This window comes from Monodon monoceros, unplaced genomic scaffold (genome assembly GCF_005190385.1).
Source record: "Monodon monoceros isolate NGI ecotype Baffin Bay Population unplaced genomic scaffold, NGI_Narwhal_1 Contig7987_ctg1, whole genome shotgun sequence".
NCBI lineage: Eukaryota > Metazoa > Chordata > Mammalia > Artiodactyla > Monodontidae > Monodon > Monodon monoceros.
Window position 1 is genome coordinate 1 of NW_021703460.1, and position 26,471 is coordinate 26,471.

At 48.2% G+C, this 26,471-nt stretch overlaps 2 protein-coding genes across 4 annotated transcripts; one reads left to right on the forward strand and one right to left on the reverse strand.

The window, feature by feature from the left end:
- Positions 1–77: 77 nt before the first annotated feature.
- LOC114891569 (unhealthy ribosome biogenesis protein 2 homolog) lies at positions 78–11,507 on the reverse strand. Of its 3 annotated transcripts, none has more exons than XM_029215746.1 (4): positions 11,285–11,507; positions 9,286–9,424; positions 7,768–7,944; positions 78–6,059 (listed from the first exon to the last, which is right to left on the reverse strand). In XM_029215746.1, the coding sequence occupies exons 2-4, from the start codon at positions 9,409–9,411 to the stop codon at positions 2,382–2,384; spliced, it is 3,981 nt and encodes a 1,326-aa protein (XP_029071579.1). In that variant the 5' UTR covers positions 9,412–9,424; positions 11,285–11,507; the 3' UTR covers positions 78–2,381. The 3 variants fall into 3 exon arrangements, with proteins under 3 accessions (XP_029071579.1, XP_029071571.1, XP_029071587.1); XM_029215738.1 differs by having other exon boundaries at positions 11,218–11,507; XM_029215754.1 differs by lacking the exon at positions 11,285–11,507 and having other exon boundaries at positions 7,768–7,960; positions 9,286–9,367.
- LOC114891583 (translation initiation factor IF-2-like) lies at positions 11,395–25,908 on the forward strand. Its single transcript, XM_029215764.1, has 4 exons — positions 11,395–11,826; positions 21,084–21,228; positions 24,022–24,126; positions 25,418–25,908. The coding sequence occupies exons 1-4, from the start codon at positions 11,395–11,397 to the stop codon at positions 25,423–25,425; spliced, it is 690 nt and encodes a 229-aa protein (XP_029071597.1). The 3' UTR covers positions 25,426–25,908.
- Positions 25,909–26,471: the final 563 nt, after the last annotated feature.

The following is a 26,471-nucleotide window of genomic DNA, read 5'->3' on the forward strand; positions in this document are numbered from 1 at the left end:
CCTGCCTGCGGCACCTGTGCCCTGCCCGCAGTACCTGTGCCCTGCCCGTGGCACCTGTGCCCTGCCTGCAGTACCTGTGACCTGCCTGCGGTACTTGTGCCACCTGTGCCCTGCCTGCGGTACCTGTGCCCTGCCCGCGGCACATGTGCCCTGCCCACAGTACCTGTGCCCTGCCTACGGTACCTGTGCCACCTGTGCCCTGCCCGCGGTACCTGTGCCCTGCCCATGGCACCTGTGCCCTGCCTGCAGTATCTGTGCCCTGCCCGCGGCACCTGTGCCCTGCACCCAGCCCGAAGAAAAGCACGAGAGAATGAGGAGGAAGACGATGTTCAGCAGGGCTTGTCTCTGGACCATGAGAGACAGGTGACCGGCACTTTCTTTATACTCTTTTTCTACTTTGCTTATATTCTTTTATAAAATCAATAGGGGCACAGGGGTGGGGTGGTGCTTTAACACAGACGGGGATGTTGAAGAGATGGAAGGAACCCCAAGCTTGTGGGGACTGCCCGCTGCAGTCACCCAGTTGTTCCCACTTAATGCAGGACAGCCTTCTGAAGTAAACCCAGTGTCCCCAGGTTAGGGAGTTCAAGGCCCTTTGCAATCTGACTCCAGAGTAACTCTGCAGCCCCGTTCCAGCCAGCAGGCTATCCCACACTGCAGAAGACCCTCCTCCGCCCCAGTCTTTGCTTACGGGGGGAGGGCGGGACCAAGGCTTCGAGAGAGAACATCTAGGTCCAAGTGTTCCACAAACTGTAACATCCTGGATGCAGGACCTCTCTGGGCCTCAATTTGCTCATCCGTGAAATGGGTAGAACAGCACCAACTCTTGCGGTTGGCACATCAAAGAAAGGGCACCGCAGACTCCCATCCCCGGGAGGCTGAGTGTCAGCACTGCCACCTTACCCGCCCTCCCTTCACCCACCTCCCATGGCGGAGGCCTCGCCTGCCTGCACAATCCACCGCTCTGGTCATTTCAGAGCCTTTCCTCACCCTGTGACTCAGGTAACTTGTGTGAATGTCTGTTTACTAAATTAGACAAGTCAAAATCAACAGCTCATTCATCGCCAGAGGACACAGTTCCACATGTATATGAAGCGTTTTTAAAACGGATGGGTTCTTATCATTGAACTGAGGCAGCTGATCCTCCTGTCAGAGAGCATTTCTTAAAAATGCTCATTTTTCTGAGCTGAAACCTACCTGAATCACCCCCGAGGACCCAGGTGGTCACCTTAACCCTCCCTCTCCCAGCCCAAAGCCTTGGGCCACTCCCCCCTTGGCCTTTGCTCCAGACCTCCCACCACCCTGGTCCCTTCTCCAGGCCCAGTCTAACAGCTCAGGTGCCTGAGGCCTGGGCCCTGGGGCAGTGCTCAGGCCTGCGATCTGGGGAAGCAGTGGGGTGGCTGGCCTCACTCCCGACCGCGGCTCTGCCCCCAAAGTCAAAGGTACCACCAGTCCAAGGACACACAGTTAGGACTTAGGGGCCACCTCCATTGCAGGGATAAAGGCGGACACTGCGTTCTGCAGGGGGTTGCAGGGATAAAGGGGGACACTGCATTCTGTCTAACGAAGGGGCAGAAGGGTCAGAGCTTTGGACCACCGGGGGCCATATCTTAGGACGTTCGTTTAGAATGCTCTAACCAGTGTTAACAGAGGACTGAATTTCAGCCCCCGTTACTAAGGTGACACCATTCCCTAAGACAGTAGCTGACAGGGTGAGACAGAACACGTGAGACCGAAGCCTTTCAGTCAATCCACAACCAGGGCAGATCAGAAAGGGGGGCGGCAGAGTGTCCTTCAGGTTACAGCACCCCAGCCCTGGCCGTGGCCCAGGCGGCCTTGCTTCCTACGGGGCCCAGAGAACACCTGTGTGTGCTGTGATGGCTGGGCTAGGCTGGCAGACTCCCCAGCCCCACCCCAGAGGACTACCCTGACTAGCCTCCACCTCGGTGCCAACCAAACAAGAAGAAAATGGACCCACGCCAACTGGGAACAGTGCCACCTTGATGAGCTCAAGTTAGGGACGGACCCTAGCCTGCTAACCTCTGACCTCGGGGACAGCAGGTAGTGACTGTCCTGCTGGAGAGAATGAAGACACCGGCTGGGTTTTCAGTCCTGATTAGCTGGCCTGCAAGGGTGACATCCGACTACAACACTGCGATGACATCACAGGCTGAGCCTCTGTCCAATCAGCACCCACAGCCCCGCGACACCTGGTACCACTCTGAGACCTGCGGGACGCTGTCCTGCCCTCAAGGAATTTTATGAGGTTCCCTATAAATTAAGTCACTTGGAGTTTTGAAAAGTTGGCAGATTTTATCTTTCTGAAGTCCACTGATGGCGCTGAAGATCTGATACTGAAGGGCCTACGAATAAAGATGAAACTATCTATGTTGACCTCTGGGGCCAGGACAGAAAAAGGCTAAAACAGAGAAGAGTGGTTCAAAACTATAAACTAGAACAATCTCCAAAATAAGTGAAAAACTGAAGTGCAAAACAATATACCTAGAAGGCTGCTGTTTGTCTAAAAAGCAGGTAAAACAACTGTGAAGGTAACTTCTTACAGGTGCAGAGAAGGCAGACGCCGGAAACAAACTCCGGGGAGGGAGAGTTTCTCCCAGGTCATCGTGTGGTACCTTCGGAAATGCAGACCTGCTCCAAAAAGGAGAGGGGGAGCAACTCACCTGGCTGCCGCTTAGTGACCTCTCACCAAAAGCTCTACAGTACAGAACTAGCTTAAGAGAAAATGACTCACCTGCAAGGACTTTTCTCACAGATTGAAACACAGAGGTAAACACAGACTCCTTCTGAGGGTGCAGTTCTGGGGCTAAAAAGAACAGAGTCAAAAACTGCACAGCTGCCTGGAGAGATGGGGTGTCTCCTGCTAGAGCCGGCAACTCTGACAGGATCTGAGAGTAGACAGCCTGGTAGAGGGCGGCACGGGGCAGCAGCACGTGGTCCGTCCCGCCATGCCCGGAGCACAGGGCCACATCGGCCTCCAAGAGCGAGGCGGCCGACGAGAGGACAGGCGGCGGGAGGCGGCGGCCCCGGGCCCCGCGGGCAGCGCAGAGCTGGAGCACGGCCCCCGCCTGTACCACGGCTGCCTGCAACAGCTCACGCGGTGCTTCCAGGGCCTCGTGCTGCTTCTGCTCCTTGACCAAAGGCCCCAGCACCTGGCACAGCTTGGTTAAGGACACCAGAAGGAGCTGCTGGCCCAGAGGTGTCTGATCTTCCGACCGTGTGCCTGGAGCTGCTTCAGGGCGCAGCTGGGAACTCGAGAGGAACGCAAGGATTTTCCCAAAATTGAGCTCCGGGCTGAGCTTCCTCTGGAGGAGCACCTGCAGTGGCTGTTCTAAGAACGCCCCCACCACCTGGAGGAATTCCAGCCAAGAGGGGTCGTCCACGTCCACAAGAAACCTCCTACTGGCTTTGAACAAGGAGGTCAGCGTGATCTCAAAGATATCGCTAACGTACATGACCCTGAGCACCGACTGGGCGCTCTTCCCTCTCTGCAGGTAACCGAGAAGCCGGTAGCACGTCATCAAGAACCTGAGGGTCAGCGAGGGGGAGCAAGAACTGCCCAGCATGGTGCCGGCCAGGGACAGCAGCAGGAGAACACAATGCACATGGCAGGGGGGTGGGAGGCTGTCCAGCTGCAGAGCAGAAAGAACCTCCAAAAGCCGAAGAATGCTCTCCAGCTTCTCTCCCTCCAGCTGGACGGGGGAGTCACCCCTGGCCAAGGAGAGTAAGTTTTGGGCGATTTCTCCCCTTGGCTCTACACCTTCCGATCCGACCTTTGGAAATCTGCTTTCCCCGTGAGCCACGACCGCATAATCCCCTTCAAAAAGCCAGGGCAGCTGCTGGCGGAGAAGAGCAGGGCCCCCCTGGGCGCCAGCACACAGGATGCCGGTGCAGCTCGCAGTCACGCGCAGTAAGAGCGCAGAGTGGAGGGACTGCATTTCGGGGAGGAGAGGGCTGTGAAGGACGGCCTTCGATATTTCTTCAAGTGTGATGTCTGGCTCCTCCTCCGCCGGGCCTTCCTGGGCTTTGCTCGTTGGCAAAGTTCTCAGCAGGATGTCGGCCAGGTACCGCAGGTCGTCTGGACAAAGATAGGATGCTAAGATCGTGAGATTGGACACGACCAAGTGCCAGTGGGCGACGGGGTAGGTGAGCGCACTCACTGTCCCCACCTGGCCGTCCCAGGAGGCCGTCGTCCCCCGGGTCAGGCTCGCTCTCCCGGAGCCCAGGATGTAGGCGGCATCGCGCCTCAGAGCGAGGAGGGCTTCTTCAGACTGGACGCTCGCTTGCAGCAAGGTGTTTTTCATCCTCTGCAGGTAGAGCTGCTCCAAGCAGTACCTGCCGAGGGAGTCGGACTGAGCCGCAAACTCCTCTATCTCCTTCCACTGCCTGGCCTCCATGCCCGGGAGCAGCAGGGGGAGGCTCGAGGGCTCCGGGGCGGTGCCCGCGAGGGCCCCGGGCTCAGAGCGATACGGGTCACAGCTCAAGCCCAGCACAGTGTCCACCTGGGCCCAGGTATGGGCGAGCAGGAGCGCAGAGTCACCGACCCTCTGTCGCCAGGGCTCGGGCACCGAGGGCTGGGGCTTGCAGAGAAGGTCCAGCAGGGGCTTCACGAGGCCCCGCAGCGTCTCGTCCATGGTGCGCCGCGTGCGCCTGACCACGGGCAGGGGCGAGTCACCATCCAGGCTCCGCGCGTGGACCATGACGCAGTGCAGCAGCGAGCTCAGTGACAGCGACTTCAGGGCCATGTCCATGTCACCCTGCAAATCAGGCAGGACCAGAGACTGGAAGCTCTCCAGGATGAGGGCCCAGGCGTCCAGGACCTGGCTCGGGGGCAGATCCGGGAGGCACTTGCGGAGCACAGCAGCGGGGCCCGCAGACAGCACGGGCAGCCTGAGCGCCTCGGCCGCGGGGCGACAGATCACGCCCAGCACCTCCCCGAACAGCCGGGGCACCTGCCGGAGCTTGGCGAACGTCTGGAAGAGTGTACTGATCAGCGCCTCCTGGGCTTTCTGGGTCCGCAACTCTGCGACTTCTGCGTCGATCCAAGCTGAAGCCAACAGGTCATCCAGGTCTGGCTCCAGAATCAAATGATTCAGAGACAGCAAAACCTTGAGGCAGCGGAACCAGGCTGGCACAGGGGCCTGTGGGTGGTTTAGCAGCATCTCGGCCAGACGGCGGTAGAAGCGGAACTGAGTCTCCCCGTGCCGAATCCGGTCAGTGGCAATGTTGTAGATGGTACTACTGGCCACTGAATTTAGCAGCTGCTCCAAGGCCAGGAGTTCCACGGTCCAGTCAGATGCAGACAGGGCTTGCAGCTGCTCCTCCCGCAGGTGGGAAATCCTTAAGCAACCGAACAGCGGAGGGAGCACCTTGAAGCAGAGCAGCTGGTTCCCCTCCTTGAGGTAAGAATCTACAAAGAGCTTGTACAGCAGGGCCACGGAGTTGGCCACCACAGCAGCCTGAAGGGACGGTTCACAGTAGCCGGCATCCACCAGCCCGGCCATCACGGTGCCCAGGGGCGCTAGGAGGTTCTTCATGGCCCCCATCTTCGTGTCACCTTGCTGCTGGTCCAAGAGCTCCTCTTTGTAGGAAGGGAGCAGCTCGGCCTGAAAAGCTCCACCTCGAAGCAGGGCCTCAATCTGACTCCTAATGTCCCGGCCTAGCGCCGGCTGCAGCAGGCCCTGGCCAGCCTGGGTCCACGTGCCTGCCAAGAGTAAGTGTCTCAGGACCAGGCAGGGCTGGAGCAAGTGTGTGGTCACCTCCCCAAAGGTGCGTCTCGGGTTGACCTGCTGCCGCTGAATCGAGAGGTAAAGGCCGAGGGTCAGGTGAAGAACCTCGAACAACTGGGGCATCACGGCTCCCGGCTGCCTACAGGCCAACCAGCACAGCTGGCTCAGCAGGTCGACCGTCAGCTCCTGCCTGGCCGTGTAGATGACAGCAAGGGCGGGTGTCGAGAGGATACCCTGGCAGCAGCTCAGCACAACACAGATGCTCCTCTGAGATCCCAAGAGAGCAAACTCGGCCATTCTCTCATTGATGATCTGACCATTAAGAAAGAAAGAAAACTCATCACTGACCCTAAACCCACACGTACACACAAAAAATACAACACAATCAGTGAACTCACTCCTTGCTCTCATCTGAATGAGAGAAATGCCCAGATTCGCACATCTAAATGAACTTGGCATTTCCTTAGCGCACCAAAGGAAGGCAGAGGACCTGTCTTAACTCCTACACACATCCATCTGCTACCAGTATAAACTTGGGAAGGGGCTCAGTGCCTTTGTAAATTTGCTGTCCCTTTTTAAAGAGCAGAGTTTTATAAGGCTTAAACTCCTAAGATTTCACTTTTTCTTAGATCCTAAACCTATAATTCAACTTAGATGCTACAGGTAGATGGACAGTGGCCTTGGGTTATGATCCTGTGGTCCAAAACACATTTTTATAATGTCATACTGTTTGTATTTAAAAAGCCAAAGCAAAAGGCATTCTTAAAAGAGGAAAGTAAACGCTGCCAGCTACTACTTAACATACAGCAAACCCACAGTATTGCTTCCAAAATTCTGAAATTCACAAGCACCAGAAATCATGAGGGCCAGACAGGTTCCAAAGTTCACTTATAGCCTAAGTGACTTGCTCCCAGCCTTACGGCATCTGAGAATCAAATTTATCCTAGGTATTAAGTTAGCAGTAGCCCAAGGACACAGATGTGTTTATCTCCATCCGAGTAACTGCTGGCTCTGGAAAAGCCGAAACAAAGATATCACATACTTAAATGCCAGCACACTCACTACAGTGATCTCCAAATTTTTCTGATTATACAACTTTTTCCACACTTATACCCGATAAGGTTATAAATTATATGTATGCGCTATAGCACTAGTATCTTATATAATTATAAAGCATACATAGAAATTAAAGTGACTTTTTAAAAAACATACAGAGATGTAAGATTTTCTTCCCACACTCCCAAAGAACCATTCAGAATAACCCACTTTGGTGACCACTGGTCTATCATTTTAAAAAGTGACACAATTTAGAGCATAATTTCAAGAACCACTAAAGCCTATGAACCATCAGGCACCAACCATTTAACTCTTCTGTTCCCAGCCTCTACTGCTTTTCTCCTGCGCACACGCTCGTGTGGGTGAGGCAAGAGCACAGGCTTTGCCATCACACAGATGGAGGTTCAAATCCCAGCTCTGCCACTTACTTCCTGTGTGACTTTCGGCAGGTTACCTGGCCCACACTCAGTACTCCTTATTCGTGCTTTTTATTGTCACCGGCTATTCTCACAGTATTTCAAAATACTCAGTACTGACAGTGAAGTTTATAATCCCGACCTGAGACTTCAAAATCACGGAGCCAAAAACCTTTGAGGAAATTCTCATCCAGATTTTGGCCTTTGACCTCCCTCCAGTCCAGCAGAAAGGTGAAAAAAAAGTCATAAAGTAGCGTCATTTGCCGGCTACCTTTTCCAACTAAAAAGGTAATTAACCACTTTACGAAAAAGTTCTAAGCTTTTCATAATATAAAGTGCTTAGCATGGTGTAGAGCATACGATATGCATTCAATAAGTATCAGTCGTTATTATAACTCTAAAAATATTATTTCTTTCTCCTCCCCTACTTTGATATTGTCTGTATCTTCATATCATTAACCGTAAGACAAATAAGCCTCCAGCATCAACAAGAAATCAATAGAGATACCTGCAACACTTACAGGATAACACAGGAAACTGTTAATTACCTTGAGGAGGGAAATCTGAAGGTTAATTGTCTTTCCATTCTTGAGGAGATTCTGCAATTTTCTGCTATGTAGAATGTTATCCATATAGATCCAAAGCCTTTCGACAATGTCTTCCTTCAGTTCAAGTTTTTTCTTATAAAACGCAACCAACGACTGTCGTGCCCAATCAAGTAATACCTGAATTTGGAATATACTTTAAAAATAAACGAAAAACCAAATACAACTGCCAGGGGGGAGAAACTCTCCTTTAAAACTTATCTTTGGTAACATTATATTACATTTTGGTGTCTTAAAATATTTATTATTAAAGAATCAATCAAAAAAACTAAGTGTGTCTCCATCTGGGGCCAATAAAAAGTTTCAAGAGAAACGGTTTCTTCTAACTAATTGCTTCCAAGTTTTACAAGTTAAAAGCACAACAACAATTGCTCAGAATGGCCACAAAAGGAATGACACACAAAAGCAAAAATGCAGAGTCAGAAGACCAGGGTTTGTGTCCTGGCTTCCCGAGTTAACTGCAGCTTCATCCCTAAACCTATTTACCCTGTTCAGAAGACAGAGAGTCTTCTATGAAATGATTCACAAGTGCTGTATTAAAAGGAGGGCTGGACATAAAGTTTCCATTATTGTGACGTGTTTCCTTATTCATAAACACAAGGAAAAGTGGTGAGGCTTCAGCTCAGGACACCAGAACTGTCAATAACAACACGAATAGTGACAAACGCTAAAAGGAAAAAACTCTCTCTGGAGAAGGGTAGTGGAAACCTTGATGAAATGGCCTGCCACCGCTGCCAGGTCAAGCAGCCAAAATGATTCTCAGGTGCAGCCAGATTTAGAAACGACTAGCTCTGCTAGTGCTCTACATACTGGACCTCATCATTTCAATGGCTGTAATCCACCTGACACATTTTGTGCTGCTTAATACGAGCAAATGAGTAACTGCGTGAGCTCATCATCCCGGTCTCCATTGTATTAACTGCTTTTCTTAGTCAGATAAGCTTGAGAAATGTTAACAAAGAGCTATGTCTTTCTGGGTTCCTAATCTGTTTCTAATCTACCGGTTTCTAATCTATTTCCCCTCAGTTTACTACAAATGCTAAAGCTTCCCTACTTCCAGCCTTCGAGATTCATCAAGTTCCAAAGACGTTTAACAAAGCACCAACAAGAATTGCTTATGGAGCATCACTTAGGATTTACAAACAAATGAAGCTGCCAACAGACTCAGAACTTAACTTCTGTAACCTAAATCCTAATTTGCTCACTGATGCACATATTTAATTCAGAATATAAGAGATGTTTCCAAACATAAACGAAATGCTGAGGTTTTGTAACAGAAAAACTTTGTTAATGTAATACCTAACTACTTACTTTATCTCACTGATAGGACTTTTAACTTTCTAACCATGTTTCCTTTCCCAACCTTTAATCTTTTTAAATTTTAACTAAATGTCAATATGTAATTTACATAAGTGATCATTAGTTTAGGTTGTAGAAATGTAACTTTCACATTAAACTTACTTGTTCTTTATTTGGAAGAACACACTGATGGGAAATCCACGCAAAGTGCGCTAGTTTTAGTTTATCTTCCCAGGAAGTAGTCTTGCTTTTAAGTTTTAGAGAAATGCCAGAATAAACAGCAGCCATTGCTGCGCTTTACCTACAATTTAAAGCAATGGAAAAAATTTATATTTTTTTAATATAAAGGACCAGAATATTAAGGTCAAACTTAATAGGCAGCAGAAAATGAACACTATGTAACTTATTGTCTACATAACTTATACTCCTTTAAAAATATTTTTCTAATGAATTAAACACTGTTGGGCAGAAGTTTATACATAAGATGCTTGAGTCCATGAGTTTCTTGGAGGAAATTCAAACAGACGATGGATTACACACACACATACAAGTATTCCTGCTGTGATCAAACATCACATCCTCAGAGGTCAGTGCGCAGGAATTCAATGGAACAAAACCCAAAGTGTTCAAATTACTTGTGAAAAGATTCGTTCACACATGGCTTTAGACTGAAAGAGTTGTTTCTGCAAAAATATTCTAATACATACTATAGAGTATATATTAGGACCCACCCCACTGAACAGTTTAAAAAGATAAATAGGGCTTCCCTGGTGGTGCAGTGGTTCAGAATCTGCCAGCTAATGCAGGGGACACGGGTTCGAGCCCTGGTCTGGGAGGATCCCACATGCCGCGGAGCAACTAGGCCTGTGAGCCACAACTACTGAGCCTGCGCATCTGGAGCCTGTGCTCCGCAACAAAAGAGGCCGCGATAGTGAGAGGCCCGCGCACCGCGATGAAGAGTGGCCCCCGCCTGCCACTAGAGAAAGCCCTTGCACAGAAACGAAGACCCAACACAGCAAAAATTAATTAATTAATTAATAAACTCCTACCCCCAACATCATCTTTAAAAAAAAAAGATAAATAAGCAGTATTTGGAAATAGTAATATTTCTCCAAGTACAAAAGAAATATAGTACAAACCCAGTCCCAACAGATAGAATGTTTTTTCAGCTGCAACAGTAACTTCATAAACTTACCAACACACACTGCTTCTAAGACTCTACAGAATATAGTTACACGATTAACGCTGGAAGGATACAATTATGAATAAAGAAGGAACACAAACATACCAACAACCTATAATCCTATAAAACTGAGGTAAATGTAGCTTAGAGTTTCCTAAAAACCATAGTAAAAAGGGGAGAACATATCAGGTTAAGTCATTTTCATTACATAAAAGTAAACAAGTCAGTTCCTCAAGGGAGAAAGTTTTTCATGATACTTAATACTGAAATAAAATTATCGTAAATAACAACAAAATAGGGCCAATGAAATACCGAGAAAAGATCGCAGCCCCGTGATTCCAATTTAAATACTGTCAAACCAAAACAATTTGCTATCCTGAGAACTGAATCGCTGGATTTTTAAAATCTAAGGGGTCTGAAATCCTACAGACCTACCTTCAGAGCTAATTCTCAATAGGGATCTTTACAGGGAATGAGCGAACATCGGATGAAAGACAGCTAGGTTCAGCACGGTACCCTTCACTATTACAAGAGGCCAGAACAGCCAAATGCTGTCAGTCTTCCTTTGTCGAAACGTCCAATATCCATTCAACAGCTACTAATTTAACTTCTAAATTCAATGTTACACAGCCATCGCGACAGCTACAAAGTACTTTAAAAGTATCTGCAGAACTGGCTACAAAGACGCCCCATACACCCTCCCGGATCTGTCAACCTTGGGCCCTTGGTGCCCGCAAAGATCCCTGCGAGCGGGCGTGGAAAGCCCGGTGCGGACCGCAAAGCCGCGTCCGTCCTCGCGCGGCCACGCTAAACCCTGCGGAACAGAAGGAAGCGAGCAGCCAGGAGCGAGGAGAGGGGCCGCCGGAGGAGCAAGCCAGCGTGGGAGGGCCATGCTCAGGTAGGGAGCTCACCTGGAGGGACCTGGTCACCTGGGAGGGACCGCGGGCGGGGTGGAGGGCCGGCTGGAAGGGGGCTCACCTGCAGGCCGCCCCCAGGTGAGGAACTCACGCAGACCCCGCCCGTGAGGGGCGGCGGGCGGGGCGGAGGGCAGCCACCGGGTGAGGAGCTCTCCCGGCGGCCAGCCCCGGATGGGGACCGCGCGGGGACGAACGGCCGCAGCAGCGGCGGGACCGACTCCGGGGCCACCACGTGGGGGATCGCGCTCCTTCCTCCGGACTCCGGCTGCGCTGGGAGCTGCGGGGCGGCGCTGGACCAGGCGGAAGGAACGTGGGGCGGGACGGCTCGCACGCCAGGCATCGCCAGCCGAGCGCCGAGGCGCCGCGCCCATTGGCGGAGACGGCCGCGCGTCGAGGCCCGAGCGGCCCGGCCCAGCCCGCGGCGGCTCCGCGTCAATCAGTCATGGGGCTGCAGCCCAGAGCCGCCGCGGGGGCGGCGGGGCACTGGGCGCGGGGGCCCGGCTGAGCCGGCCGCGGAGCGCGAGCCTGCCGCGGAGACGACGGAGGCGGACGCGGGGCGACCCCGGCGGCGGCGGGGGGAGCGGGAGCCGCCTGGGATGTTCAGTGAGTGCGGGCGGCGGGCCGAGGGCGCGGGCGGCAGCGCAGGCGGCAGCGCGGCCTGGGCGGTGGGGGCGGGGCGAGCGGGCGGCACCGCCTGGAGGCCCGGAGCGCGGGCCCGGCCTCTTCTTCATTTACGGGAGAGGGAAGTGTCTGTGGGCCGAAGTCGGGATGAAACTTGGCGCAGGGTGGCGAGGAGGACGCGGGCGAGCGCGGCGATGCCCACCTGCAAGGGCGCCCGCAAGGCGGCCGCGCCCCTGACAGCCGCGTACGGGGTGCGCGCCGCGGAGCCCCGAGGCCCTGAGCGCCCGGGCGCGACGTGGGCGGGGGAGCCGAGGGTGAGGGACCGGGTGTCCTAGGAGGCTCAGCGGAAGTGCTGCCCTCCCGACAGCGGTGAGAGCGCCCTGGGCTCGTGCCCCGCGGCGGCAGGCTGGAAGCGCTGATCTCTGACTTTGCAGGTGGAGGTCTAGGAAGGGAGACCCGGCTGGCAGGAATCGGGGCTGCGCTGGGAGGGGCGCGCGGGCGGGGGCCGTCTACTCTTAGGTGACCTAGCGCTGCGGGGTAGGGCGGACACGGTGGCTGCCCCGGTCTGGGTCCCCGCTCTGCTTGAGGGTGGGAGTAGGAAGAGGAGTTTGGAGCCATAGCTTTACACTCGGAGAAGCTTCTGCAGCGGAGGGGGCTTGGTGACTACATCGGCCTCAGGTCGAAACCATGTAACTACTATCTGTAACCTCTCGGAGCCTTCGTTTCCTCTTCAGTAAAATGAGGTAATGACTGATAAACTGGACCTTTTAAAGGATACCCAAAAAAGGATTAATGAATGTGAAAACGCCTGACAAGTGGGAAGTGTTCTGTAAATACTAGTTATCAGCTATTACAATTTCTTTTTTTGGCAGAGAATACTTTCTAGGTTCCTCGTAGGCCTAAAATTTTTGCGTTAAATGTAATTTTGATTTTTGTCAATTATAAATCATTCCTGCCTTAAAAATCAGTGTTAAATTGGCAAACCAAAAAGTGGGCTTGCCTTGACCATTTTTTTTGTTTGTTTTTTGTTATCAACAGTAAAGCAGATTTGTGTGTTTTGGAATAGTTTTGTTGCTTCTCCCTCTGAATGTGTGAAATTTGTTTGGTTCTATCACTGTGGAACTAGGTAAAGGCTCCTCTTAACTATTCAGTCACTGGTTTTTTGGTTTTACTTTCGCAAACAGATGTCCTTCATAATACCTATGAAGGACATCTCTGGAGAAAGGGCTGTTGTTTGTTTGTTTTGTTTATTTGATGATTCGTTTTAGCTGGAAGGGAGCCCCGGGGGCGCTCTGTTAAACCAGCATTACCCAGTGGACCGTGCTAGAAACCGTTTCTAGCCTCTCCATGTGACAGACAGCCAGCTTCTCAGGTAGTAACTGTTGTGATCACTCTCTCAACAAGCATTTGGTAAGCTTTCACTGTTGTGTTTCCCGAGAGAAGCCTTTGAGCAGCAAGACACTGTAAAAGGTAAGAGCTCAGACCATGCAGCCAGGGGGCCCAAGTTCCCCTCCTGGCACCGTGGACCCTTGGGCACCTGTCTGACTTCTTTAAGCCTCAGCTTTCTTATCTGAAGAATGCTCCCTAGCTTATAGGGTTCTCGGGAGGCGTAAACGAGATAGTCTACGTAAAGGACTTAAAATAGTATCTTACCTGTGATGTACACTCAGTAAGTGCCAGGTATTAGTAGTGGCGGTGTAGGAAACAAATAGTATGGTGATTCCTGTGATAGAGGTTTGTTCCTGGGTTTGGTGGGTGGAAGGGATCAGGCTCAAGGAAGCTTTGGGGAAGAAGTGGCCAAGCTAGGCTGTGAAGCATGAGTGGGAGTTAGCTAAACCAGCTAGGAGTGCCATTTGGGGTGTTCCTACAGTTAATGGAGGAGCCTTGACCAAAACCCCTAAGGCGAGAAGGCCTTGTGGTACCCACCTGTTTTGTAAACAAAGGCAGATAAGAGTAACCTCAAGGTGACACAGTGGAGACGATTTTTTTATCCTCCACACTGGTGAAGGAAGGAGAAAGTTTTTAAGCTGAGCGCAGATGGCATCAGATTAGCTGTTTGGAAAGATTGTGCCTGTAGTGGTGTGGGATTAAAAGTAGGGAAGGCCCAGCCACTTGTCCTGGCAGCTTTGTGTCTGCCTGTGACTCCAAAAGGAAAATGACTGCTTAGCAGGGGCAGGCATTTGAATCCAAATCTGGAAGCCTAAAGAGCGCTCTGAGAAGGCATGAAGAAACCAGATCATTCCAGGCAACCTTCTCTCTTAAAAAGCATCTTCAAGGATGTACTGTATATGCCTGACTACAAGGCAGGATTCCCCCCAAAGTATCCCTCTGAAAAGAGGGTGGTACCACATGTTTAAGTCTCTCCTGTTACAGGCACTGCAATTACTCTTTCCAACAACAAGATGCCATTTGGGAAATACATATTGGACTGAAACAATCTCAGTCCTTGCTAGTTCGGGATATTTATACCACCAATGTATCAACAGTAAGTGATAAATTTAAAAAGTTCTGCCACCTGAATGGGTATTGATGGCTTGCGTTGAGATTTCCAGCGAGAGCATCAAGTGCTGTATCATAGATGATTTGGTAGGAGCAAAGATGGTGTGTTCTGGAAAATGGAATTTGATGATTCAGAGTGGCTTCAGTGACTACAGAGACGCTGGTGTTGAAGATGTAAGTGAATAGTTGGCGTAAAATTGTTTCATGAATTAATGTGTTGCCTTCTATATTTTAAAATACATGGAAGTTAATAAATTAAAGATTATAAGCAGACATTTGACTAATTGATCTACAGTCCTAAAGGTTTTTTTTCTAGTTTAAGTTAGCCAGAAATTTTTCTTTTTTAATTTTCTCATTGCAGGGGTAAAGTTGTCTTAGGTTCGAGCTTGCCTTTTATGTGAACGTTTTACAGAAAGTAACTGCTGCTCTGTTTGTCTACTGAAACGAATTCCTTTTTCCCGTCTCATATTTTAACTTTAAGAAGGTTTCAAGAATGTTGTGTACTGGCAAGTTTTAGAAAACACTGTAGAAAACTCCCGTTCATAAATCTTTGTTTAGCAGTCAAATAAGATATCTTTCTGGTAAGATGTATGTAAATGTATATGTATCTTAGTAACCTTAGAGTGTTTGATAGTAATAAAAAGGTAGCTCCATTTTTACTAAGAAAATACTAATTTTTGGAGATTTGGCAATTTAGGAATCAGAAGTGTTTTGCAAGACTTTGTGCATTGCCATTTTTAAGTCAAGGCACTGCTGCTTTAGTTTCACAAAGTAATGCCATGCTCTGGAACTGTGTTGTCCAATACAGAAAGCACGGGCCATGTGTGGTTGCTTACATTTAACTTAATGAAAATTAAAAATTCAATTCTTCAGCTGCGTTAGCCACATTTTAATTGCTAGATAGCCCTTTGTGGCTGGTGGCTACCACACTGAACAGTGCAGACCTAGAACATTTCCTTCATTGCAGGAAGTCCTATGGGCAGTACTACTCTAGAATAAAAAGTGATCCGGCTGCTCTGTGAGACACACACACATAAAGGATTCAGTGCCATTAAAGCATCTCCAAAACCTTGCTGCATTTGAATTCCATTTCAGGGAGAATGATAAACATAGGAAACCATATCCCCCTTATTCTGAGAGCACAGCATCCTGTTTCTTCTGTCTACAGTGGTTGTAAATGGAGCCCACGTGAAAGGTATTCTTTATGACGTAAGACACGGTAAATGTAGGTAGCCGTTCTATAAATTGTGCCATACTCTTCCATGTTAACAAGGTTTTGTATAGAAATAATTTTTCTGAGCCCTAAAATAGTTTTGAAGTAAGCATCAAATATTTGTGGCTTTCTTGGTTCATAAAAATCCAGAGAAGTCATGTGCCTAAAGTAAACCGTCAAGAATTCCAAGCAGAAGCTAGATGACACTCACTTTACTTTTAATGTGGATTTCCAAGATAAAAGCCCTGTTCTAGGGAACTCTCCATCTGGTGGGGGGACCTAGAGAACAGTGATGGCAGGAGTGGGCAGTCTGCATGGGGTGCAGAGGATGATTTTAAGCATGGGAGTAGCATAGTCAGTCTTTCTGTCTGGCTGCATTCAAAAGGGTGTTTGAGGTTGGCCTAGAGTAGTAGGAGGACATTGGAATAGTCCAGGTGAGAAGTGATTTGCGCTGTCAGATCGCAGCAGTGAGGATATGGTAGCACAATGGCTCCAAGAGAGTCCTGTTTAGAATAAAGAGTCGATGGCCATTTAGAAGTGAGGGGAAGAGAGATAGAGAAAAGCATCTTAAGATGACAGTTTTCATTTGATTGGTTGGTTTTGGTTGTGGTTTTCTCTGTTGGTGGATGGTGGCACCATTAAGCTGTCTGGGAAAACTAGGAAAAGGAAGACGTATGGAAGGAAGAGAATTTGAGCACATCAAATTTCAGATGTTTGCAGCTTCCAGGTAGAGAAGTCTTGTAGACTTGAGCTCAGGAAGGTGCTCTGACTAGAGACTGCAGGAGTCTTGTGTCAGCAGGGAATGTGAAGGGTGGAAGAGGGGAGCCAGAGACCTGCCTGCAGGGGAGGCGGCGTGTTCAGCAGCCTAGAAGCCATGTAAATAGTGGGGAAAAGTGACAGATTTGACAAGAGTTGAGGAATCTCATGTCTTAGTAAATAGCCCGCTGACATAGGAAGCAGGGTCGGCTGGCTGAGTAAGGAGACTGGAGCAGATTTGGGGGTGGCTGCAGGTAGGAAGCTGCAGGGAAAGGAAGTAGTTGACAACGAAAGACTTCAGGGACTTTATGGAGGTCCCAGCTGATGTTAGTCAAGTTCTAGGGGCATCTGTCTGCCTGGCTGTATGATTTCTGCTTCACCCCCAACCCTCCTACCCAAATTAAACCCCCAGATTCTACATTGCATCCTGAGCCCGCAGCTGTGAGCCTTGTTCGTGTGCCATTTACTTCTTAGGACTCCATGGGGAAAGATCACAGGTTTTAGTTCAAGTGTATTCATGTTACGTCTGTGTCTGAGCAAAGCCTGAATATGAAAGGCCAACCTAATTTAAAAATTATATCATGTATGACTGAAACCGAGCTCATTTATTTTTCAGCTGCGATTTTTATTTTCACAAGCATTTTATCACAATGATTAATGCAAAAGCTTATTAGGTTTGTAGGTGCTACTAAGAGTGACCTTTTGATGGATTTTATAAGCACTTAGAATACTGCAAGGAAAGAGAAGAGAGCTGATATATGAGCACCTACTAGGCACTTTACATGACCTCTCAGTTAAGAAAAAATACAAAATAATTTTTATCTGTTTTTAAGCATAAATTTATAATTGGAAAAAAAATACACTTTAAAAAACAACAGCAACAGAAACACCTAGCTACTGTCCGTATACTCAGTTGGGGAACTGATTTGAGGATAGTGGTGGTGAGTTTGCCTGGATTTGTTTTGAACTCATTCATCCTCAAAGCTGACACCTTATATCTGAGGGGCAGGGGGAGACACACTGTTCATATAGTACTCTATTGGCATCTCATGGAATTGCGTAGTGCTTAGCCCATGAAGTGCTGGGCTGGGGGTGTCTCTCCGAGCAACCCTCCACCAACCATACACATTTGAACATAAGTGGGTGGGGTTAGGCTGCAGCAAAGAGTATTAAGAGAGTGGTTCTTCCTGCACAGTTGTTACTTTAAGGCAGGAAGGTGATCATGTCCTCATTTTCTGTAGCAACTTTGGTAACAGTAGGCAACTATTAATGCATGAGAAATAGATACATATTGTGTCGGAATCCTCATGTTAATTTCCAGAAATCCTAATAATGTGACATGAAAAGAAAGGTATGTGATCATCTATTTTTAACTTTAAAGTTAAAATATTTTCTGTCAATTGAAAATTAAGGGAAACCCTGAAATTTTTAACAAAGATGTAATTAGATTGAAACTCAATTTAAATTTAAAAGATTTTATAATTATGGGAAAAGATAAACAGGTAACTTGGAATTGCAGTGTTAGTCTCATGTCTGAGTCTCTCAAAAGATAGGTCTGTTTTTAAGAAGGTTTGTAGGGTTTTTCCCCATTTCATTTATTATTTACTTCACTTGAAATATGTGTGCCCTGGAATCAAGTCCAGGGCAGTCAGTTGGATAATGTCCCTGGTATTTCAGTTGAGTGTGGCTATAAAAGAGACTAATGCCCGCGTTCCTCCTCCCCAGACTCTTGGCCCTGCAGCTGGCTCACAGCCCACCCTCAGGGAAGGTCCTTGTCCTACATGGTGGTTTGGAGCCAGAAACAGCTAATTTGGGCAAATTCATTAGCATCGGTATTTACCAGCTAGTTTCTAGTAATCCCCAATATGGCCCGTTTTTTACTATTGTTCATTCTCATCGCTTTCTGTTCGCTCTCTCTTTTCCCCTCCTCTTCAGATATGCATATACATTGTCCCACCTTGGGGACACTTGGCATTGCAGGGTCTGCTGTGTCAGTTTTCCCATGTCTTTTCCTGTGCACATTTTTTTTTTTTTTTCCTGTTAGAGAGATGACCTCTTACTCTCATCTTACCTGAAACACTAAGGGACACACATTGATACAAGCATGCACTCCCATGGCAACAAGAGATCGGCAGTAGGAAGTCTGGAAAAGTTTTAGTCCCAGCCAAAATACAAGGCATCAGGCTGCTTTGGAAGAGCTTGGAGACTAAGAACTCTTGAAGTTAGATTGAAAGCATCTTTAGCAAGCGGCGTAGGGTCGTGTGGTGGCGGGGCCGGGGGTGGGAGCCTGGTGGATTGACTGCTTCTGACTTGGGTCCAAACTGGCAAAGGGTAGTACTCTCACAGTCTCTGTGTGCACTTAAATTTTTTTCTCTAAATATTACATTGAATCAGAATCTCCAAGGCTGAAATTATTTATACACACACTCGCAGGAGATTCTTATGTGTAACCAGGTTAGAAAACCATAGAGAATCACTGAAATAGTCAAACTGGTACAGGAATGCTTATTAGTAACCACAAAGAAACAATTATCTGTCTTCATCAATGGACAGGTGAATACTTAGAGCAGTGATCCCCACTCTCAAAGTCTCAGAATTCTTGTATGAGCAATAGAAAAAAAATCTTAATTAAAAAATAATCTGGGGACTTCTCTGGTGGTGCAGTGGCTAAGAATCCACCTGCCAGTGCAGGGGACACGGGTTCAAGCCCTGGTCCGGGAAGATCCCACATGCTGCAGAGCAACTAAGCCCACGTGCCACAACTACTGAGCCTGCACTCTAGAGCCCGCGAGCCACAACTACTGAGCCCACGTGCCACAACTACTGAAGCCTGCGCGCCTAGAGCCCGTGCTCCGCAACAAGAGAAGCCACCACAATGAAAAGCCCGCCTGCCTCAACGAAGAGTAGCCCCCGCTTGCCGCAACTAGAGAAAGCCCGTGCACAGCAGTGAAGACCCAACGCAGCCAAAAATTAAAAAAAAAAAAAAATCTGAGTTGTCATACAGTGAAAGACTAACACACCATAACCAAGTGAGGCAAATTCCATAGTGAAAGGTGGTTCAGTTTGAGGAAATTTGTTACTGTTTCACTGTATCACTGAATCTCAATCATTTCAGACCCAGTGCCCCTCCTTTCTAACAAATATTTGATACTGTCTCTGGTAATCCAGAAATGAAATGCATAGCTAATATAATCATTCTTTATACCTGGTTTAAAATAATACATTTATGATGTCTTAACATTTTATATTTGTATATAAATATATGTGGTTTTGTGTGTGCATGTCTCCAGCCTTCACTGTTTGCTCTGTTGTGTGACTTAGGCAATTGAAAAGTTGATCTTCAGATTGTGTTTTAAAAGAGTTACCATGAATCAGTTTGGAAGGATTATTTATTTGCAGATGGTTTTGGAACAACTTGTTTGCCGCAGTATCTGGGTAAAATAGTTGTTTGGTTATTCACCACATATTGTACACTGAAAGAAATTGCAATGGATAAACATTAGATACAGATAAACTTTTTTTAATATTTAAAGAAAAAATAACAGGTTTTTGGAATGGGGGGAATTTTAAATCTTAAAAACATGGAGGAAATCACAAAGGAGAAGGCCAGTGCATGTAATTGAAACTGAAAATTTAAACACATCCAAATAAACTATCAAAAACACATCTTCCACACACAAAAAAATTAGAAGTCCTTGATTTAGAGAAAGTTACCCTGGTGGGGACCATCACATGTGTATGGATAATGTTGCATGCATTCCAAAATGGACACGATATTCTGATCCTGAAGAAGAAAATATTTTTTACATCACAGAAGTGAACCTAGAAAATTCATTCAGCTGTCACTGGTCATCTGGACTGCAGTATTCTTTACTCCAGGCAAAGGAGTATTTGAGGCCCATGGCAGTCAGGGGTTCCTTTCATTCTTGATAATAAATTTAGCAGTCAAGGAAAATAGTCCTTTTGGAGGGAAAACCGCCAACTTAGCTTGAATTATCAGAAGTTGTTTACCCCTGTTGAGTGCATTTCCTTCCGTATAAGAATTCATGAGACATTTTCTAACACATATACATACCCTCTTACAATGTTGATGCTTTTCTGTACCTGGCGTTACAAATAAAGCGTGAAAAGAGGTAAACAGTATGATTGACATGAAAACACACTGCTCAAATCCTTGACTCAGCGCCAGCAGCCTTTTCCTGACTGCTAAGAGAAAACATAGCTCTCCCTTTCCCCATTATTAACTTCTCACTTTCTAACACCTCTTTACCTGGTTTCTGAATGTCTCAGGGCTCTGATTTCGTGCTGCCTCCTGCCTGCTTTCTGGCTGGCTCCCTGCTCCCTGAACCCCTCTCCCTGAGCGAGGGGCGGCCGGTAACACAGGGCCCTGGAATTCCTCGGAGCGGATTGAAATTGTGGTCCTAAATGGAGTTTGCCGGGGATCTGGAGCTTTTTTTTGGGGGGGGGGGGCCCGCACCTTGCAACACTTAGGCATGTGAGATCTTAGTTCCCCGACCAGGGATCAACCCCATGTCCTCTACAGTGGAAGCGCGGAGTGTTAACACTGGACCGCCAGGGAAGTCCCGTGGGGCTTTATTATCTAGGCTATTCCCGTTTTCCATCATTGAAGTTGGCCGTGTTTTCATCGGGACAGTACATAAAGTGGAAGAGAGGGTGAGGTTGGTCTTAAGGCTCTCAAGTCAGCCAGGAGACTGGCCGCGTGGCCTCTCCCCGCGCGTGACGTCAGGCTGTCCCTATGGTTCCCCCTCAGGTCATGAAACGGGTGCGCACCGAGCAGATTCAGATGGCCGTGTCCTGCTACCTCAAACGCCGGCAGTACGGGGACGCGGACGGCCCACTGAAGCAAGGCCTGCGGCTGTCGCAGAGCGCCGAGGAGATGGCCACCAGCCTCGCAGGTACCACCCACCCCCGTCCCGGAGGCAGCGTCCAGCCCAAATGCCTCTCTGAAAACCCCCTGCCCAACACGTCCTCCTTTAGGATCCCGGGGGCTTTGAGCTGTACCTGATGTCGTGTAAGACTTTCTCCTTCCGTGAGCTAGGGCCAGGGTCTCTGTCCCCCTCTTGCACGTGTCCCCTCCCCTATCGCTTGGGCCTCACCCGTGGAAGGCATGTTCTCCAGGTGGATGAGTCCTTTGGGATCAGTGGGTGGAAATGTTGGTATCATACACGTGTTCCTGAGACTTTTAACATTTCTTTTTGCTTCTGCTGTTTGTTTTGAAATTGGATTTGGATTCTTTTTTAGAAAAACCTTGGAAAAATTTTTCCTGCTGTGCTGTCAGGGTGGTTATGAGCGTCTTTAAATGGCCAGGTGTGGGGAGCTTAAGGTGGCAGTGCCTTCTCCAGCTCAGCCCGGCTCCTCAGGGGAAGCCTCCTTCCCTTCAGTGTCAGACCCACTCACTCTCCCTCGCCTTCAGACTCTGCTGGGTTCCCCTGACAAGGACAGGGCCAGGCGATGAACTCGGAATCGATTCATGAAAGCCTTAATGTTTCTAGTAGGATGGCCAGTGTACAGGACCAGAGTAATTCCTTCTAAACTCGCCGTCACGGCCTTTGATAAGCTCCCGCTGGCCTGTGTTCATTGGAGCCTGTGCTGTTGCTGATAGACAGTAGGGCAGCACTGTTAAATTTGTGTTCTCAGTTGTCTTCTTTTCGATACGATGGCGTATTAGGAGAGTCAGTGTTCCTGGAAAACCACCAGGAAAAGCGGGAAGCTTCTAAAGTGTGATTATTGTAAGATTTTGTCCTAGGTTTTTCTGTTGATTGAGTAATCGGAATACTTACATCTGCGTTCAGCAGATGGTCGTGAAGGTCTGCTGGTGGCCAGGTGCTGAGAAGTTCTCGAGAGAGCTAAGACTCGACCCTGGCTCCCGAGGAGCTCTGTTACAGTCAGCTGAGGCAGGCGGATGAGTTCATGCGGGCGGCGTGACGTGGTCCCGTGAGGGCTGCTCAGCCTCCATATGAGCAAAGAAGGTGGTGCTCTCAGGTCGGCCGGCAGGTCACAAGGGCTTCCCAGAAGGTCTCATGGTTCCCAGCATATAGTCAGGGGTCAGTAAATCGTAGAAGGCATAAGCTGAGTTTCCAGAGAACCGTTAGGAGCTTATTGGGGGGCAAAGCTGGGGGCGGGTGTCCAGGTTATCAGATGTGGGTCTTAGGAGGATGGCTGTGGTGGCAGTGTTGACGGGGGAAGGCCCGGATTGGCGCCAGGGGAGCTAGTCAGAAGGCTGCAGCGTGATCCAGTGAGAGGTGAGGACAGCCTGAGCTAAAGGGTGGTCATCGGAATGGCAAGGGGAGGATGCCTTTGAGGGCTTGTGACTGTAGGACTTGAGACTGGTTCCCTCACGGCGGGGCAGCAGGAGGGCCCGCAGCCTTCCAGCGTGTGTCCGAGTTCCCGGAGGGGCTCTGACTCTCTTCCCATCTGTCTCCCCGCCTCTCGATGCTCTCCGTCGTGTCTCCTCGGCCCTGCTGCATTAATTACATTCCTGCTTCCTCCTTCCCACGTGCGTCCCACGCACGTCGGTGTTCGTCCAGATTGTTGTTGAAGATGGCTCGTCAGTCCCCCGCCGCCTCTCTCCAGTTGTGAGGTCCCCCACCCCACCCCCAGCAGAAAGGGTAGGAGAATTTTGCTTTTCTTGTTAGAAAGCATGAACTCACAGAATGGCGATGAAGTGCATGTTTACATCCTGAGTATTGAGACTCCAGCCTCCTTCCTCCTCTCGCTGCCGAGAACACTGCCATCCAGGCACCTGCTGTCCAGGAAGGTGATTAAAAGCCTCGCCCCTGGTGAATCTGTCCTGCCCAACAGAATGGACCTAAAGACATCGCCAGCAGGGAATTGCCCATCCAGGTCCTCTTGGGTGATAAGCGCACGCCCAGAGTTCTCATCAGCTCTGTGGTGCCTCACTTTCAGATAACTAGGGACTGTCAGATCCTGGAAGAAACTGATCTGCTTCATATGAAAAATGGAAGGAAACAGTGAGAAGCAACTTGAAGGAAGCAAACAGCAGAGAGAAAAAAAAACTTCAAAACTACCATCATTGATAGCCTTGAAACAAGAAGAGACTGCTATTTTAAGAGAAGAAAACATTCAGATAAATACATGACAGTGAAACTGAAAAATCATTCGAAGGGTTGAAAGTTGAGGAAGCCTCCCAGAAAGTAGAGCAGAAAGGCAAAAAATGGAAAATCTGGGAGACATTAAAGGGTCAGTTCAGGAGACCTACCTCGAAATTGTAGGCGTCCCAGAAAGAGAACACAGGAGAGGAAGCAACAAAATGATTCAAGAAAGTTTCTCAGAACTGAAAGACGTGAATTTCCAGATTGAAAGGGCCCACTGAATGCCCAGCACGGGGGTTGAAGATGAACCCATCCCAAGGCACACGATGGTACAGTGTCAGGTCCTGGGGTCAGATGCGTCCAGAGGAGTCTCTCGTGAGCCTGTGTGCCTCTCCTCTCTCGTCCAGCTCGCGTACCCTGTGCTTTATACCTGTCGTTCCTCTGCTGTCACGTCACTGGGTGTCAGGAGCGGGTGGGGTAGGCATGTCGGTCACATTTAACCAGAAGCCCCAACGTACTTTGAAAACGGGCTGAGATGTCAGATGCTACAGCTGCGCCTCCTTCCATCCATCCTGCCACGTTTTGGGCTGGCGATTGTCTTTGCCGTCCCCATCTTATGTATCTTTTCCTCCTTAGTCCAATCAGAATCTGGTTGTGCCAACATAGTGTCTGCGGCCCCTTGCCAGGCAGAGCCCCAGCAATATGAAGTGCAGTTCGGACGGCTGCGGAATTTCCTCACCGGTAAGTACTCCACACGACCCCCTTCTCTTGTTAAAAAAGGGTGCTGCGAATTTCCCTCAGAACCATCTGTGTTCCAGCTCTGGTGTTAGGTACCAGGGATTCAAAGGTGATTGAACGCAGGCCTTGCATTCACAATTATGGTCTATTGGAACTCCCAAGAGAGTCAAATCAGGAGATTAAAGTGTGCAAGGGCAGAGCTCTGGGTGCATTACTCACTGTTTTGTCCATGGCCTTCAACACAGTGACTGTGACTTGTGTTGCATAAGTAGAAGCTCAGTCAGCCATGTAGGGAAACCTCCTTAAATGCAGCAGGTGTGAAATGGACGTTGATATCACTACCAGTGATACAGTACATCTCAAAATGGTTTTTTTCCCCTTATTTCCAAAAATGCAAGACAGTAATCCTCATGAATCAGCAACACCAAAAAATTAGAAGTTGTAATTTAGTCCAGTTTGTGGGTGCTGTGATAACCACAGACACACTGAATCAGTAGATATGAGTTCTAATGAGTTTTTCTAATTCACTCTATGACTTTTTAAATTAATCACTCTAAAAAATGTAGTCATGTAGCCTTTCTGGGGCCTTTAGTTCCTCGTATGTAAAGTGAAGAAGGCTGTTCAGAGGCAAAACCAAGTGATTTCGTCTAGTCCTAAGGTGACTGATGGTAATTTTAACGTTGGAAAGATCATTACACTAAGCGAGGCCATGTTGATTCTGGTTATTAATCAAAGTCTTTTGTTGAGTACTTGATACAAAACACCTTGAGGCACAAGAAATACAAAACTTTCTCTGTCCTCCAAGGATGGAGAGTAATTAGCATGTATTGGTTAGTAGAAAATTATAGTTAAAATACTTTGAAGTTGTTTTATTTTTTTTTTCTTATTTGAACAACCCTCAGGTTAATAATTTTTAATGGTAAAGGGGCATAGTAAGTGATCAATATATAAACCAAAATAATAGACCTAATTTTGCACACTTAGAGTTGTCCTAATTTTACTTCACCCTTATAATGGTTAGTATTTTAAAGGAAAGAATCCACATTTCCTGTATTCCGTAGTCGGGCAAAATGACCAAAATGTTACAGGAAATAAAGATTACAAAATAAAACCCTAAAGAGGGTCATCTTATCAGTCTCACAGTTGTTGACTGATGGGATTCATTCTGTTGAATTGTTACAAAGATGAAAAAATTGCGAAGACTAAGGGTCTAATAAAAAGTTTATTATGTTTAAACTGGAAAGAAAGAAACTCCATTAAGATCCTCACATCGTATAAATGTTAAATGTCTCAGAACAGTGATCAGCTGCTTTCCATGTCCACTAAAGATAGAAAAAGAAAAATTGGATTTATAAGAAGGATTTCATTCAGAGGTAAGCAAGAACTTGGAGATAATCAAGTTATTTTTCATTATTGGCATTGGTTTTTGAGGCTTTGAGCAATTTTTAAATTTTTTTAAATCAGTTTTTAGAAAGTTATTTTACTCGTTTTTTTAAATACGGTTATGATTTCTCCCTGAGAGACTTCTCTCATCAACCTAGTGGTGAGGAAGCTGGTTTAGAAAGAAGTGCCTGGCGTCTTTCAGCCCTTCTCTTTCACTCAGTCATCCTGTACTTACGTGAGGCTCTGACTGTCCTGGGCTAGGTATTGCAGGAGAGTGTATTGATGGGGGCCCGCCCTCTGATGAGGGAGCCAGGCAACGCGGAAGCTCCGAATCTGTCACTGTAATAGTCTCCATCAGCCTTTTCCTATGCAATTTCTTGTCTTGTTTCAAAACTGAGAAGGCTGTCTGTTACCTTGTCTGTGATTTAATTCTTTTTTTTTTTTTTTTTTTTTTTTTTGCACTATGCGGGCCTCTCACTGTTGTGGCCTCTCCCGTTGCGGAGCACAGGCTCCGGACGTGCAGCCTCAGCGGCCATGGCTCACAGGCCCAGCCGCTCCGCGGCATGTGGGATCTTCCCCGACTGGGGCACGAACCCATGTCCCCTGCATCAGCAGGCGGACTCTCAACCACTGCGCCACCAGGGAAGCCCTGTAATTTAATTCTGTAATCCTTGGTCACAGGTTATTTTGAGGGGGTGAGTATATGTGTTTTTCCTCACAGACTGCTTTTCCTGGAACATTTTTCTCCACCTTCAGGGCTCTGAAGAGCAGTCAACCGAATCAAATGAAGAGTTATTTCCTGAGCACCAAGATGAAATACAACATGTAGTCATTAATCTGAACTGAAAGTTAACCCTAACATAAGAGGGCTAGAAGTCACAGTTTTGCATGAGATGTGACTGGGGGAGTGTCTTCATAGGCCAAGACGGAGCCAGTCGCTGGGTGTTCGTGGGAGCTGCATTTGG

Bases quoted from the DNA above. Each gene is read 5' to 3' on its own strand.
- LOC114891583 (XM_029215764.1), top strand. From the start codon at position 11,395: ATGGGGACCGCGCGGGGACGAACGGCCGCAGCAGCGGCGGGACCGACT. The intron at 11,827-21,083 runs GTGAGTGCGGGC...GTTCCCCCTCAG, and splicing joins GGAGCCGCCTGGGATGTTCA to GTCATGAAACGGGTGCGCAC. The intron at 21,229-24,021 runs GTACCACCCACC...TTTCCTCCTTAG, and splicing joins GATGGCCACCAGCCTCGCAG to TCCAATCAGAATCTGGTTGT.
- LOC114891569 (XM_029215746.1), bottom strand. From the start codon at position 9,411: ATGGCTGCTGTTTATTCTGGCATTTCTCTAAAACTTAAAAGCAAGACT. The intron at 7,945-9,285 runs GTAAGTTTAATG...TTCCAAATTCAG, and splicing joins TTCTTCCAAATAAAGAACAA to GTATTACTTGATTGGGCACG. The intron at 6,060-7,767 runs GTAATTAACAGT...CTTAATGGTCAG, and splicing joins TTCAGATTTCCCTCCTCAAG to ATCATCAATGAGAGAATGGC.